Here is a 17,481-nt window from a genome sequence, read left to right as displayed (position 1 = left end):
CTTCTGTGTTGAGCACTGAAATCGTCAGCTCAGTATGAGCCTCAGGTTTGCCCTTCTGTTTCTGTTGTAGTTAATAACCCATGTGCATTACAGCATGATATTATTGGCTTCATTTCCTGGCCAGAGAGAGCTTTTTAAACTGACCTGAGGCCATCAGCTGTCCTACTGTTGCAGAAATCCTGTCATCAATGGGAGCATGTTCCAACAATTGAGAATGTTCATTGTTTCATGGCTGTTTTAAACAAAGGTTCCAAACCTTTGGAAGATACGAGTGTTCGTTAGTTTCCCGCATGGTGAAATTTCTCATACCTGGTCATTGGCCATGGGTAAAATCCTATCTGAACAGTCATGGCATCAAACGTGGCATTGGCTCCATTGTGAAATAGATGCATTAAGCTCATTGACCATGATGAGGACTTACAGCGCAGGCTTCTGAGCGACATGAACAAACTGATGATTGAGAGAGATTTGGTTCCTTCAAGTGTTATGGATTTCAGAACAATATAGAGTAGGATGGAGCTAAGGATGTAAATAGTTGTCTATCTGTGCAAAAATGTGAAGATACCAGGGATTTTGCAAGGGCTGGATATTCGGGTGCTACCATCGAGTTCAGCTGCACAGAAATTTCCTGGGAAAAAGCTATCTTAATGGTAAATTGGGAGACGTTTGGATTAGCTTCTATCGGTGGCGTTGAAAATAGCTTCTAGTACAATGTAAATCGAAAGGAATTTGAGCTTTCCCAAACCTAGATTTCAATAAATTTCGATTTAAAATTGTCTGTTTCTCCTACTTCAGCATTTGTTTATTTCTAGTAATATTCCCACACTTCCTGCTTATTCCTGTGTGCCCATGGGTAAAATAACCTTTTTAAGAAAGCAGAATGGGCCACTGAATAAATTCATGTAGAAGCAATTATTTGGTGATGTCACTTTACAAATTAGAAATCCTTTTCATTTACATAAGAATGGTCAGTTAGAGCATGATGAAACAGCTGGATCTGTAATATTCATATTCAAAGATTTCCTTAAGTTATTTGACAAGCTGCATCCAGATCTACCTCGAACCTACACAAACATTTTCTGGAGACTTCAGTTTTCAGCTGATACAACTAAATGAGATTGATTGCCTCTATTTATTAATGTAATTTCCGTTATACATTTTGCTTCCCACTTGTCCTGGCTTCTCTGCTCAAATCTGACCAATCCCATAAGTATGCGTTACTGTTAGGATATCTCAGTGCTACACAACCAATGAAATTGCCTTTGGAGACATCAGTGCAGTTCAAGTCACCTTCATAGCTTTACCTCTTCAATAACGATTGCTTTTTTTTTGTAGAATCCCTACAGTGTGGAAACAGGCCCTTTGGCCCATCAAGTCCACATTGACCCCGGGACCATCCCACCCAGATCCGTCCCCCTATAACCTACACACCTCTGAACAATACAGGCAAGTTAGCATGACCAATTCACCTAGCCTGCACATCTTTGGACTGTGGGAGGAAACCGGAGCACCCGGAGGAAACCAATGCAGACACGGGGAGAATGTGCAAACTCCACCCCAAGGGTGGAATCAAACCCAGGACCCTCGCGCTGTGAGGCAGCAGTGCTAACCACTGAGCCACCGTGCTGCCTGGTCTACAAATAATGCAAACTTGAAATGTTTTGTGTGGTTAAATGGTTTTCTATTTTTTGGTCTCTTAGGAATCATTACCTGATTGCACACTGAAAGTAGGAGCCTACAGTATAGGCAGCTATTGGACCATTACACCTGTGCTCGCTTGTTAATGCAGTCCCATTGCCTTGTTTACTGTATGCAGATCTGCATTTCCCTTGCTTCAAATGAATGCTCATTGTTTCAAATTTATTTTTTTTACTTCATATTATCAATTATCTCTGCACCAACTGCTCCCTTTTCTTCACTTCAGAAAATGTGGTCATGTGGACAATCTGCTGCTTACATCAACTGATAGTGACTCAGCCCTGTGTTTTATTACTTTCTCATTTCAGCTCCCTGGAAAGTACACAGTAATAGCAGACTACGGGAAGTCAGGCAGAGAGGAATTAACAGCAAATGCCGGCGATCTCTTACAGCTGATCCGTGAGGGCCAGGATGGGCAATGGTATGTTTGCAGACTTGAAGAATCTATTGTACAGTTTGCAGCTGTGCAATATGGTGCTGATATTTCACCTGTTCTGAAAGTCTGTCAGTTTAAACCAATATCTCACAACATCTGCACAAAATTGCCGCTGATCCTGTACGCGAATAGAATACAAAGTCCTCAAGAAACGGCAAACTTTTTTTGTTCCTTGATTGTTGTTTTTTTAAAATGTATTTTGCACAGACTGTGCTTTGTTTTGACATTACTAGGTAAATACTGGAGTGCTGGGTTTAGTGTGCAGTCAGTTCTGCCAGATTTGATCAACCAGATTACTTTGTTTTTTGCAGATGCTGGAAGTCTGTAACAGAAAGAAGGGTTACTGAAGCCAAAATGTTAACTCAATCTTCTGTCCACAGATGCTGCCAGACCTGCAGAGTTTCTCCAGCAATTTCGGTCTTTGCCTACCGCCTGCTTCCTGGTTTTGATGAGACCAAGGAAACCTGTCCATCGTACGCACAAATAAAATAGGAGCAGAAGTAGACAATTTGGCCACTTGAGAATGTTCTTTCGTCCAATAAGATCATGCCCAATCTGTTTGTGTTTCAAATTCAACACTCCCTAACTGCCTTCCTCTACCTCCAGCACTTAGAGAGAGTCTCAGCTGCGTACCCTTATTAGCATACATAAATTAGCATCTCACTTGCTGGGAGTGTATTGCTGCTCATTCTGCCACTGTTAAAAGTGGAAGCGTGGGTTTGAAGCAGCTTGGGTTTAGGGTTCAGGTCTTTTGAGTTCCACACCTGTCCCTTATGAAATGCTGTTAAGCTCCATGTCCATCAGGTCTGTCATTCTGTTTCTCCTGGGCTATCATCCATTTAGCAAATCTCATTCAGCACTCTATCCACAGGAAGCAGGGATCCTAATCAAAACAGGTACTGGAGTCATGCTGGCCGTGACTTAGTCTCTGCAAGTAATATCGTAGCTTGTTGTAAGGTTCCACAGGCACCAGAAATTCTAAACAGACTTCAAGACCAAAATGTTTACTTTCTAAAATTCCTTCATGTGCCACAATTTCACTGGAAGGCCAGCATTTATTGTCTAATATGTATTATCCTTGCGCTGAATGGTCTTCTAGATCACTTGCAGAGAGCAGTTGAACCACAAGCTGTGAATCTGGAAGCATCTGTATGCGAGACCAGGTAATGACGGCAAATTTCTTGCCCTAAAAGAGATTAGTGGACCAGAGGCATTTTTAATGACAGTTGATGATATTTCCTTTGCCTGTATTACTGAGGCTAGATTTCGATTCCAGATTTGGTAATTGATTGAAGATAAATTCCACCTGCTTTCATACTGGAATTTGAACCCCCGCCCACCCCCAAACACAGAACATTGGCCTGGGTCCCTTGACTACTTAGTCCAGTTACATTGCTTCTATTACACTATCTCCTCCTATCTGTGAAGTATAAGTAGATAAACTAAATGAATGAGTTATGCTGCAAATGACATGAAATAATTAAACATTACAACATAAAGGCAAACCATTTGGCCAATATTTGAGTTCCACGTGTTTTCTCCTACCGTTCACTCAACCTTATCGTTACACCCTTCTGTCGCTTTTCTACCTAACATACTTGCATAGTTTTCCCTGAACTAAGCCATTTGCTAACAAGTGCCACACTCTTATCAATCTTTGGGTAAGGACATTACTGCTGAGTTTCTTCTCAGTAATTATGGTTTCCTTAGGACCTGGTACTTTTGAACTGCTCTGCAAGTGTAGAACTATTTTCTGCTTTCCTATTGAATTCATTTATTTCTTATTTCTGGCAAAAAAAACCCATCCCAGTCAATGTTTCACCAAGGCTCTGGTGCTGTCTTTGTAAATCATTTTTGCCTCTTCACCAACATTTGTTATTTTTGTAATATGGGCACCAGAATTCTGCACAATGCAAGTTGTGTGGTCTGACCAAGGTCCTGTGCAAGCTTGACATAACTTTTGAGTTGATCTCCTCTTTTTAAAAAGAATCCCAGTGCTCTCCTTGTGTTTTTTTTTTAAAATTGCTTTGTTAACCTGCATTCCTACTCTTAATGGCTACTGTTCCAGTAATTGGTGTGCCTGTTCCCTGGTTGCTATATAAGAAACTGGGGTGATGTTCATGTGAATTTCATTTTGCTCTCAGGCTTGTCAGAAATCTTAACACAAATAAAGAGGGCTGGGTCCCGGCTACAAACCTGCAGACACTGATGGGGGATTCCAACTCTTCCCAATCACTAAGTAGCTCAGGTAAGACAGAGGAGAGGCCTCTGATTAGCTGTTAGCTGAGGAGCTGCATTATTAACACTCAATCCACTCAACGGGTCACAGCCATGGTTATCGCAGTTTGCTTGATTGGTTTGTTGGGCGATTGGCTCATTGCTCACCCCATTAGTGCATGTTGACCTCTCCATTGGTATGCTATCCACCCTACAATCATGATGCACCTACCCTTTTAATATGCTACCCACCATATTAGTCTGCTTATTCCCACCCCATTGCCATCTAGCCTTCCTCCCTGTAAATGTGCTATAATTCCTGTACTGTGATCACATTACTTTAGTGACCCATCTGTTTCTAATATCATTAACAGCAGTTGAGCACACGGTTCTGGCATCAGTATGAAACCATTGAAACCTTGGATTGGACTCTGAATGGGTAGAAATGTCACACAATAAATCACATTATATTTTTTCAGTCAGTTACCATTCTTTATGCTAGTTATTCAGGTGTGAACAAACAGGCTGTCTGACATTCATTGCTACAGAAATTGTTCAGTTTTCAGTGTCAAAGTAAAAAAAAACTTTGTTTCCTGACTTTTGATATTTGAAGGTTTGACCTGCTCTTTTATTTTTGGAGCATGAAATATAATTCATTTGCCTTTCACTCTCTCTTTCCATTCCAGAATCTGCCAGTGCTTCAAGTACCCTGAGCTCCTCATCAAGTTGTGCTGAACATAGCACTGCCAGTAGCACCAGCATTGTGAATATTAAGGGCTAACCGTTCTATTTTGATGCATAAAATTGGTGACACCATTCGTGGAAATTCTCCCTCTTCCTGAACTAACCAGCCTTGAAGTAGAAGGTCCAAGGTTTTGTATCTTCATCCTGCCTCATCTTCATTCTCAGCTTTAACTGGGCTTTACCTTCTAAATTAAGTGTTCCTTGAAGTAGCGTTACATTTGGTGTCTGCTAAACTGTTACTGAGACCTTCAGAAAGAGGACCATGAGGCTCATGAATTTGTTATTTACAGCCTCTTCATTTCTGTTGAAGGCTGCCCGCTTTGTGAGTTTGATCATGGTGCCAAGAGCGTTTTTTGATGGATAATTAATGGAATAATTAAGGAATGGGCCCATTCTTACAGGTTGGAGTGGAATATTACAAGAGTATAATTTCATAACGAGGACCATTTTAAACACGATGAGGTTTTTTTTGTGGGTGGGGTGGTCTGGGTGGGGAACTATTGATGTGATGCATTGAAGAAACAGCAGGGATAACAGCACAAAAGTAACACTGTGAAGGTACTTTATCAAGAGCTTCAGATAAGCACATTTCAGAGCAACTGGCAGGGATATTAAGTTGCACTTTATGAAGACGTAACTCAGCATTTGGCTGTGCTTTTCAAATGCCCTGTAATGCATATGGTCATCACATGTGTTTGTTTTTGGACCTAATGCGCAATCAACAACTTGGTGGCAAAACTCTTTCTTTCTTGGTTGCCACTGAGAGAGAATCTGGTCTTTAAGCCCCAGAATAATAATTTTACTGTTGAATATGGCACTTGCAGGTAAATATTTTCTGAGTGTTTACATAATCATTTGATCGTTTCTTTGCTAGTGGTTGATTTACAAAATCTGTTAGAACATTTTTGAGAGTGGCTAGCTGCTCTGGAATTCACTGTGATTCTATTCCATTAGCTACCAAAGTGCTGCATTGTGGGCCTGGGGTAAAATGTTGCAAATGTCAATGATTAAACAAAATATTTGACCAATTGTGTAAATGGCTTTGAGTAAGGGGTATATATTTTTACAGGCGCAGCATTCTTTATAGTATCCATGAGCTTTGGCTATAACCCTTTGACTATACTCTGACACGCAAATGATGTGCTTGTGAGCTGTTGTATGATTTCCAAAAGCTCCATATTGTTTAGATATCAGTAGCACTGAAAAAAAGATTTATCTGCTTTCCCTCACCCATTGAGTGTACTGCTTGGTGGCCACTTCACCATCAATTTCAGTTGAGCGTTGATATTTCCCATGGTGGCTGATGTCACAACTGCCTCTCCTATCGTGTTAGATTTTGCTGGGATATTTTAATACAGCTTTTGACCGAATCAAAGTGTTACTCCCTTGCACGTCATAGTACACTTTAGATAATGTGATGCACTACAGCACACTTCATGGCACTTTATTCAACCCTTTGTGCTCATTTTTATTGGTGGTGTCCAGGATCCTTAGAACCTGTCCTGTTTGTTGTCTTCTGTATTGTGTGAATGGCAGCATGAATACAATAAAGGGAGAAATGGTAATGGATTCCCAGTGTTGTGGTGGTACTCAATTCTTCTTTTTTTGCACTAACTGCTGTTTCCAATAATGGCATCACAGAAAAAGAAATTGAACTAGAAAGCAATTCTGTCGAGAAATCCTGTGTTCAGATTCTTGCATGCCCCCAGTTTCTCCTTCCATTCTTGATAGGACGCTGTTGACTAACTCTTCCCTTCTCAACTTAAAACTTTGCCCTCTAGTTTGGGATTCCCCTACATTGAGGAAAAGACTTTGGCTATTCACCTTATCTATTCCTGTCATGATTTTATAAATCTCTACCCATCAGCATCATTCAGTAACGTCATTCCAGGGGGAGAAAAGTTCCAACCGAATCATCGTCTCCTCATCACTTAAACCTTCCAGTCTCGGCCACATCCTTGTAAGTCTTTTCTGCACCCTTTCCAGGTTACTAACATCCTTTCTATAGGGGGGTGACCAGAATTGTACATAGTACTTCAGTTGTTGCCTTACCAATGTCTTGTATAGCTTCAACATGACATCCCAACTCCAGTACTCTAACCAATGAAGATAAGCGTGCCTTGTGTAATACTGTAAAAAAGCTTAGTCATTTTAGCCTATGTTTTTCTTATTTATATAGCATACCATTGAAATTTCGTGAGCTGCTGATGAAATTGTGTTGGTTTACTGGCTATTCCACACCAGTTGGTATTTCAGGTAGACTCCATTTCCTCAGCAACTTCTCTTTTTAAATAGTGATGCTCCGGTATTGGTTCTGATTCAATTTCTGACAGAGCTATTTTGATACACCTTTCTCAACTCCAGATCAGTCTGTTGCATTTCCAATGAAGAAGCTTGGTTAAGTATGTTGTCTTTATTCTTCACACCTGTAGTGATTGAAATGCAGTCTGCCCTGTCAACCTCATAGAATGAGTTCCCTGATTGGGAGTGTTAACCTGGTCCAATCAGGGAGACCTGGCTGACAATTGTAAACAGGAGTGTTCTGCTCTGAACTAGTTGGGTCAGTGACATGTACTATGCATGTATAAATAGAGGACGACTTGGTGATGGGGATGATGGGGGAAAAAAAACACAGGGCTGAAATAGTTCCCTTGCAGCAATCATCTTTGAGTTGGGGTAGGCATTTCTGGCATCTTGCCACTACTTGGGAAGCTTGACTCATTTGATCCTATTGAAGACTGGGCCCAGTATGTGGAAAGAGTGTTTGTTTTTTTTGCGGGTCAAATGACGTTGGGACAGATGAAAAGCAATACCTTCTTTCTTTTGAATTTAAGTGAGATAGTTGAAGTTCTTATCATCTCCCTGTTACATTCACTCCCCCTCTTCCTGTCTAATTCTATGGACCTGAGATCTAGTCACAACACAGTCACAGAACAATCCAGGATGTTATACCTTTAGCATTTCAGTTTCTTTCACTTTTACTGGCTGTTTCAATCCTCTCAATGAGGTTAAGATTTTTGAATGAGCCAGGCTTTTTTTTAAAAAAAGCATTAATTGTTCTAAAGCGATTTGTTCCAATAAACAAGCTACAACTTTTCTACTTGCTAAGTGATACTCTTTAATCTAACTCTATGGATAATGGTGCCAATGTTTAATCTCTGTGCACACCTCCAATTAATACTTTTCTTCCACTAAACCCTCTGGCAGAAAATTGCATCATTAACCAGCCTGTGTAAAATGATAAGGAAATACTGTTCCCTTTTGAAATAAAATATTCAGAAACTCGGGTGATCTGATTCTCTTTACTAATAATCAAGAAAAAAGTTCTTGATTGCCTTGAGTCTTCCCTCCCTTCCTAACAAATTCTGAGTTAGCACACTCCATTTGATCACAACATTTCCTTTACTAAAGCTCTCTTTTTGAAGATTCTCTCAGCATTCCTACCATTGCATTAGATCTCCCATTTAATGTCCAGCTGTTAGTTTTTGCATTTCCTGCCATATTGCAATGAAGCATTTCACTTCCTTTGTATCACTTTTAGGTTCTAGCCATTCTCCTTTATTTCAGCATCCTTTTGTTTGTTTCTTAAAACTATTACCTTTCTACCGCAGATTTTCTGTTCCTCCCGTTTCCCTATTGACCATTTCTTCATGTTATTACCTGAGAGAGATATCATAAGTGCCTGCCAGAACTATTACCACCACCTGGGTCTTTGATACTTGACTCATCCATACAAATCTTAACCTGTAATTGAATGTTATACAAATTCACAGTTCCTCTATAATCATGATTTCCCTGACGTTCTCAAACTTTTTCTCTTTCCTCAGCGATCAAAACCGCTGATACCGTTTCCTTTTTCTCCCTTGCCAATTCTTTGTAGGTTTCATTTATTTTTTTCCTTAAGGTTATAAACTTTCATTGATAGACTTTAGAAACAAGCTCATAAGCATTCAGTATTGCTTTTCTGACAGCTTCATAGCCTGCAAGTTGCCCTTCTGACAAACTGTTCTGAGCTTCCATAGTTGCACCGAGCAACTTCACCTCCATAATCTTAAGGTTCACACACATTTTGCCCACTTAATCTTCAAAGTTCAATACAGGATATTCTATTCTAAATGAGGTAAATTTCCTTCTATGCTCTCCTCTGTAAGTGTAGGTAATAAACATACATAGGTTTCTAGTTAAATCAAACATCTCATTGGAGTGATCATCATCTTCTTAACTATTATCTCCTTTTTGTTCATTCATTCTAAGCCCTGCTCTTTCTAAGTCATGTTCCTTGAGTTCTGTCTTTTTGAGGATCAAGCTTTTCAATTTTTGTTTCTTTCCTATTGTGAACTCTTTCGCTGCCTTTATATCATGCTTTTATTTCCATTTCTAACTGAATCTTAGCTAATTCTAGCAGAGAACATCACTTTTAGTTTCCCTCCTAATTATAATCTCCAATCGCTATGAAGACTCAATGAAATGAAACTGGATGGATTAGCTGGCATTGATCTAGGCACCGGAAAAGACAGTGACAGAAGCAGTCCTGTCGATCCTGCAAAGTCCTCCTCACTAACATCTGGGGGTTAGTGCCAAAATTAGGAGAGCTATCTCACAGACTAGTCAAGCAACAGCCTGATGCAGTCATTCTCACAGAATCATACCTTACAGACAATGCCCCAGACACACCATCACCATCCCCGGATATGTCCCGTCCCACCGGCAGGACAGATCTAATAGAGGTGGCAGCACAGTGGTGTACAGTAGGGAGGGAGTTGCTCTAGGAATCTTCAAGATTGGCTTCAGGTTAAACATGGGCAAAGAGACCTCCTTCTGATTACCACATACCATCCTCCCCCAGCTGATGAATCAGTATTACTTTATGTTGAACAACACTTAGAGGAAGCATTGAGGATGGCGAGGGCACAAAATGTACTCTGGGTGGGGGATTTCAATGTCCACCACCAAGAGTGGCTCGGCAGCAGTAGTACTACTGATCGAGCTGGTCAGGCCCTAAAGCACATAGCAGTGAGACTGGGTCTGCGGCAGGTGGTGAGGGAACCAACAAGAGGGAAAAACACACTTGATCTCATCCTTACCAATCTGCCAGCTGCAGATGTGTCTGTCCATGACAGTATCAGTAAGAGGGACCATCGCACAGTCCTTGTGGAGACAAAGTCTTACCTTCACATTGAGAATAACCTCCATTGTGTTGTGTGGCACTATCACCGTGCTATTTGGGACAGACTTTGCACAGGTCTAGCAATTCAGGACTGAGCATCCATGAGGTGTTGTGGTCCAACAACATCAGCCGCATTGTACCCCAGCACAATCTGTAACCACATGGTCTGGCATATCCCCCACTCAACCATTACCATCAAGCCTGGGGGTCAACCCCGATTCAATGGAGAGTAGAGGAGGAGCAGCACCAGACATACCTGAGGATGAGGTATCAACCTAGTGAAGTCACCGAACAGGACTTACTTGCATGCTAAACAGCGAAAGCAGCAAGTGATCGACAGAGCTAAGCAATTCCACAACAACGGATCAGATCTAACATTACAGATACTAGTCTTCAGCCAATTCTATTCACTCCACATGATATCGAGAAACAGTTGGGGGCACTGGATACTGCAAAGGCTACGGGTCCTGACAACATCCCAGCAATAGTACTGAAGACCTGTGCTCCAGAACTTGCTGCTCCCCTAGCCAAGCTGTTCCAGCATAGTTACAACACTGGTATCTACCTGACGCTGAATAATTGCCCAGCTATGTCCTGTACATAAAAACCAGGATAAATCCAACCCGGCCAATTACTGCCTCATCAGTTTACTCTAAATGATCAGTAAAGTGATGGAAGGTGTCAGTAACAGTGTTATCAAGCAGCACCTGCTCAGCAGTAACCTGGTCAGTGACGCCCAGTTTGGGTGCCGCCAGGGCCACCCAGCTCCGGAACTCATTCCAGCCTTAGTTCAAACATGGACAGAAGGGCTGAATTTCAGGAGTGGGTGAGAGTGACAGCCCTTGACATCAAGGCTGCATTCGACTGAGTGTGGCATCAAGGAGCCCTAGAAAAACTGGAATCAATGGGTATCAGGGGGAAAATTATCCAATGGTTGGAATCATAGCAGGCACATAGGAGGATGTTTGTGGCTGTTGGAGGTCAATCATCTCAGCTCCAGGACATCTCTGCAGGAGTTATTCAGGGTAGTGTCCTCAACCCAACCATCTTCAGCTGTTTCATCAATGACCTTCCCTCCATTAGAAGGTCAAAAGTGGGATGTTCACTGATTTACTGCACAATGTTCAGTACCATTTGCGACGACTCAGATACTGAAGCAGTCTGTGTCCATATGCCCTGGATAATATCCAGGCTTGGACTGACAAATGGCAAGTAACGTTCACACCACACAAATTACAGGCAATGACCATCTCCAATAAGAGACACATTCTAACCACCACCCCTTGACATTCAATAGTGTTACCATCACTGTATCCCCTGCAATCAACATCCTGGGGATTACCATTGACCAGAAACTCAACTAGATTCACCACATAAATACAATGGCCACAGGTCAGAGGCTGGGAATCCTGTGGCGAGTAACTCACCTCCTCACTCCTAAAAATCCGTCTACCGTCTACAAGGCACAAGTCAGGAGTGTGATGGAATACTCCCCACTTGCCTGGATGGGTGCAGCTCCAACAACACTCAAGAAGCTTGACACCATCCAGGACAAAGCAGCCGCTTGATTGACACTACATCCACAAGCATCCGCTCCCTCCTCCACCGACGCTCAGCAGCAGCAGTGATTACTATCTACAAGATGCACTGCAGAAACTCACCAAAGATCCTTTGATAGCACTTTCCAAACCCGCAATCACTTTCTTTGAGGAAGAACAAGGGCAGCAGATATATTGGAACACCACCTCTTACAACCTCTCTTCCAAATAGCCACAGTCCTGACTTGGAAATATATCGCTGTTCCTTCACTATTGCTGGATCCAAGTCCTGGAATTCTCTCCCTAATGGCATTGCGGGTCTACCTACAGCGGGGGGACTGCAGCGGTTCAAGAAGGCAGCTCATCTCCACCTTCTCAAGGGCAACTAGGGATGGGCAAGAAATGCTGCCTAGCCACCGATGTCCACATCCCATAAATGAATTAACAAAGAGATATTAATTTTTACTAATTGTCATAAAATTTGCAATATCAGATCCAATAAAGTTAAATAGTTATACATACTATTAGAATTCTTTAGCCATTGAGTTCTGCCTCAGCTGACCTTGGAAGGTCAGGTAAACACTGCCTATCTATCTTATAGCTGCATTCTAACTTCTTCCGTTCACATACTGTCTTCTAATTCATTTACCTAATGAGAGAACACCTATTTCGTTAATAAGACTAAACCACTTTCAATAAACCTGTCTGATCTCCTGGGTTTCTACAAGGCATATTCTCATCCTTATCATTTGTCTCTGTTATTTTGGATCGTAATTTTCTTTTTAATCCTTGCTGCAAACTACAGACTGTCTGTTCCCAGACATCTCTAATCAGACTGTCTCTTATGGACGTCTGCAGCCATTGTTTTTTATAACAGAATTCCCTGTATATTCATTGGTAAGATTCTTTGTTCAAAATTGACCTTGTTATGTCCTTCTCGAAGCCACGTTTGTGCAAATATATGTCCTTGCTTTAATGCTGGATCAGGCAAGCTAATTATGTTATTGCAGCCATATTTATGCCAATGGGCAGCCATACTGTGCCACTTCTGACTATGGGCTTCCTACCAACATTACAGCCCACGCAATGACAAGGCCTAATGTATCAGGATAAGGGGTTCCGAGTCTAAAATTGTGGAACTCCATATTGAATGTCAAAGGCTGCAGTGTCTCTAAGCAGAAAATGAGATGCTATTCTTCTAGCTTGCACTGAATTTCACTGGAGAAGAGCAACAACCCGAGACAGTGATGTTGGCTAGGGAATGTGGTGGTGTGCTGAAAGCTCAGGGTCAGCTCTGTGGGCAGAACATAGGTGTTCTGCAAAGTAGTCACACAGTCTGCACTTCACCTCCCCAGTGTAGAGGAGACCACATTGTGAGCAGTAGATGTGTTAGACCAGATTGAGTAAAGTTCAGGGAAGTTGCTGCTTCACCTGGGCCCTTGGATACAAAGGAGTGAGGAAGTAAACAGACAGGTGTTACACCTTCTGTGGTTGCCTTGAGGCTTTGTAGGTGTTGGGGGATGGTTAAGAGTGAAGGAGGAGTGGACTAAGGTGTCCCCGAGGGACTGGCCCCTGCAGAAGTCTGACAAGTGAGAGGAGGGAGGGGAATATGTGTCTGGTGATGTCGTCTTGCTGGAGGTGGCAGATATGGCAGCTAATGATCCTTTGGATGTAAAAGCTGGTGGTGGGGAAAGTGAGGACCGAGAAAATTGTGTGTTGTGGGAGGTAAGAGAAGGGGGCTGAGGGCAGGACTGTGGGAGATAGGTCAGATATGGCTGAGGACTATATCAACAGCGGTGCTAGGGAATCCTTGGTTGAGGAAGAAGGTAGACATTTTGAAGGCCACCTTGTAAAAGTGGCATCATTAGAATAAATGCAATGGAGGCGGTGGAACTGGGAGAATGGAATTGAGTCTTTACAGGACGCAGGGTGTGAAGATGTATAGTCCAGGTAACTGTGGGAGTTGGTGAGTTTGCAGTGGATATTGGTGGCCGGCCTATCCCCAGAATTGGAAATAGAGATTTGCTTGAGGGGAAGGCACACTGTTTATTAATTCCACCCAAATTTGATGACCCTGAGCCTCTTGCTTCAGAAGTGCTAGTCTTCATTTCAGACTAGCAACTCGGCTCATCTCCAGCTTTGAACAGGGTAGTTTAGTTTTAAAAACCTTTTGCCCTTCACGTTGCAAATTGGAGAGATTTAATCAGCTGCTGTAAAACTATCTCGAGTCAATGGTGTTCAGTTACTACATCAACGGTCCTGGTTTGAATGGCCTTCAGGTAAAGTATGATTAAATTAGTCAAAGATATTAGTTTGTTACACTACACCCTCAATAGTCTGTGAATCCAAATAACAGATTTATCTCAAATTTTGTAGCAACTTTATCCATGTCATTGTCTGTAACTGAGTTAATGAATAGTGATGTTGTTGAGAGTAACTAATACATCTGTTATCACAATAAATAGCTTGTAAAAGGGGACCTGGAGTCATATGTAGGCCAGACCAGGTAAGGATGTAGATTTCCTTCCTTAAAGGTTGTCAATGAACCAAATGAGTCTTTTTTGACACGTTGATGGTCACCGTGAGACTAGCTTTTAATTCCAGATTCAGTCACTGCATAGGTTTCAAACCTCAGTTCCAGATCATTCACCTCGAATATTGGATTCCTCATCCACTCTACCACCTCCTTCCTCAATTACTGATAGCATTTTCTACTTAACTCTTAATTTTCTAAATTCAGATTCCCTCTCCTTCAGAACGATAAACTAACTTCCCCTAACCGTTAATAATGCACTTAATTTCATTTTTGTAGCTTCAGTGTTGATGTCTTTACAGACTGCGTGTCTATGCTTTAATGATTTAAAATATCATCTCAATTTAGTAGCCACATGAACATATAGTCCGGATTCCAATTTCTATCGATTCTGTTTCAATCATGCTAGCAGGAGTGCACTAAATAAAAACCAAAAGAACTATGGATGCTGTAAATCAGGAACAAAAACAAAGTTGCTGGAAAAGCTCAGCAGGTCTGGCAGCATCTGTGGAGGAGAAAATGGAGTTAACGTTTCAGGTCTGGTGATCCTTCCTCAGAACTTTCACTGGACCCAAAACATTAACTCTGTTTTCTCCTCCACAGATGCTCCCAGATCTGCTGAGCTTTTCCAGCAACTTTATTTTTGTAGCAGGAGTGCGCTGTTCTGTTCCAGTCCCACTCGACTCATTAGGTCTCAACCTAAACCCAGTCCCCAGTCTGGCCTGTCATAAGCTTTCTCTACAATAGACCTTGAATTAAAGTTAAATCCATCAATGATGTTTCTTTCATGAACCCAGCACTATTGATTTACTGCTGAGTAAAACCTAAAATGTATTTCCGTTTCTAATACAGTAACTCTCTGGAACTTCTTCAGCCTCAAGTGTGAGCTGCCTGTGATTGCTAACTTAACTCTGGATCTAATTCCTGAGACTCAATTCATGAGGACATGTCAAACACCTTTGGAGCTATTCTCAGTATTAAACAGAGCTTCATTACTCTGAAATAACATAGTGTGGAGCTGGAGGAACACAGCAGGCTAGGCAGTATTAAGAGGAACAGTAAAGTTGATGTTGCAGATTGGGATCGTTCTTCTGGGAAAAAAAAACAATGGAGGTAGGCTCACTGTTTGGAAGAGTTAAGTGGGCTGTTCAAGAACAAGAGAGTCAAGGGGGATAGAAAGTAGGTGGAAACATGGATTAAGGATGCAGCCAGATCAAACATGATCTTCATTGGTAGATCATACTCAAGGGGTTAAATGACCTACTCCTCATTTATACTTGTTCACTTGCATCCCAAAGAGGCAGACCAAACTCTGTGTCTTTGTCACATACCTAAGACAGGGCAGAGTGTCTGCACTGCATCTGTATCACATACACTGGACAGAGGAGACTGACCCTATTGTGACTATATCATTGACGCAGGCAGAACAGGCCGATCACACTGTGTCTGTAGCAGATCACAGGGACTGCTAACTGAATGTACTCAGTCTGTATCACAAAGATTGGGGAGAGCAGACCGACCTCACTGTGTCTGTATCACCGAACCCACCACGGGGAGTGGATTGGATGGATTCTGAGACAGAGCACATTTCCAATCCCTGAATTCTTCAATCCATCTCATCGTTTAATGAATTTCACCGTTCAAGTAAAACCATGTTCCTTAGCTGTTTTCTGAACTTAGTCTGGGTCACGATGTATATACAAGTGTCTGTGCAGCAGATTGGGAGCTGGAGAATGAATCCTATATTACGTGCAAAATAATGCAGATATGTGGCCCTCTACCCCATCTGATACATTTGTTTCCCTAGAAAGTAGACCATAAACACTGACCATAACAGGATGAAATTCCCTGAGATAATAACAATAAAACGATGGAGATAACAAGGTGCTGAGCTGGATGAACACAGCAGGCCAAGCAGTATCAGAGGATCAGGAAGGCTGATGTTTCGGGCCAAGACTCTTCCTTTGCATCCCCACTGCTGGGCCACTGAGATTCTCCCCACTGCTGGGCCACTGAGATTCTCCCCATTGCTGGGCCACTGAGATTCTCCCCACTGCTATGAGCCTAAAACCTCTTGTAGACTCTGCTGGCCATGAAAATATGCTTTATACCTAAAGCATTGAGCAGCAGAGTCAGAACAAATGGTACTGCTGGGTCCAGAATATAATGAAGGCACTTGATCGACCCCGAGACTGGAGACGACAGGATATCAATTGGTACTTTAAAAACTGGAAACTGTTCTTCAAACCACTCAGCGCAGTTACTGTTCCCAGAACCACAGCTGTTATCTTTGCAGTACAAAACTTAATTCGCAGATTTGGGCAGCAAATGGCTACATATCAAACAAATGTAAAAGTGGCAGTAAACCAGACAGAATAGTTGGTGACTACATAAAGGAAGATAGATGGGGACTGTGGTCGGATATAAGATTCTCTCTTATAAATAATTGGAATGTGCCACAATTCAGATTGAAGATAATAACCAGTATATCTGTTGCTGACATCACTACCCAGTATCAAATAATATGCTTAGAAAGACCACACCTTCCTTAAGACAAGGTTATAATTATTACAATGTTAACTGTGAGGAGGAAACAAAACTAAGAAAATTAGTGATAATAAAATGTGAGGCTGGATGAACACAGCAGGCCAAGCAGCATCTCAGGAGCACAAAAGCTGACGTTTCGGGCCTAGACCCTTCATCAGAGAGGGGGATGGGGGGAGGGAACTGGAATAAATAGGGAGAGAGGGGGAGGCGGACCGAAGATGGAGAGTAAAGAAGATAGGTGGAGAGGGTGTAGGTGGGGAGGTAGGGAGGGGATAGGTCAGTCCAGGGAAGACGGACAGGTCAAGGAGGTGGGATGAGGTTAGTAGGTAGCTGGGGGTGCGGCTTGGGGTCACAGCTCTTCCCCCCCACCCACTGCATCCCAAAACCAGTCCAACCTGTCTCTGCCTCCCTAACCGGGTCTTCCTCTCACCCATCCCTTCCTCCCACCCCAAGCCGCACCCCCAGCTACCTACTAACCTCATCCCACCTCCTTGACCTGTCCGTCTTCCCTGGACTGACCTATCCCCTCCCTACCTCCCCACCTACACCCTCTCCACCTATCTTCTTTACTCTCCATCTTCGGTCCGCCTCCCCCTCTCTC

At 42.4% G+C, this 17,481-nt stretch overlaps 1 protein-coding gene across 6 annotated transcripts in view; it reads left to right on the top strand.

Annotated features, from left to right (window-relative positions):
* Positions 1–6,656, top strand: part of mcf2la (mcf.2 cell line derived transforming sequence-like a) — a 187,699-nt gene extending 181,043 nt beyond the window's left edge. For 5 of the 6 annotated variants that reach the window (XM_059650443.1, XM_048541031.2, XM_048541029.2 and 2 more), the window contains 3 exons: positions 2,007–2,119; positions 4,279–4,382; positions 5,038–6,656. In XM_059650443.1, the coding sequence (XP_059506426.1) occupies positions 2,007–2,119; positions 4,279–4,382; positions 5,038–5,132 (312 nt within the window). In that variant the 3' untranslated portion in view covers positions 5,133–6,656. The remainder of the gene's footprint in view (positions 1–2,006; positions 2,120–4,278; positions 4,383–5,037) is intronic. The other variant, XM_059650444.1, reaches the window with a different exon arrangement.
* Positions 6,657–17,481: the final 10,825 nt, after the last annotated feature.

This window comes from Stegostoma tigrinum, chromosome 12 (genome assembly GCF_030684315.1).
Source record: "Stegostoma tigrinum isolate sSteTig4 chromosome 12, sSteTig4.hap1, whole genome shotgun sequence".
NCBI classification, from domain to species: Eukaryota; Metazoa; Chordata; class Chondrichthyes; order Orectolobiformes; family Stegostomatidae; genus Stegostoma; species Stegostoma tigrinum.
The sequence above is the reverse complement of the archived record's forward strand: the minus strand, read 5'-3'. Positions and strand labels throughout refer to the sequence as shown.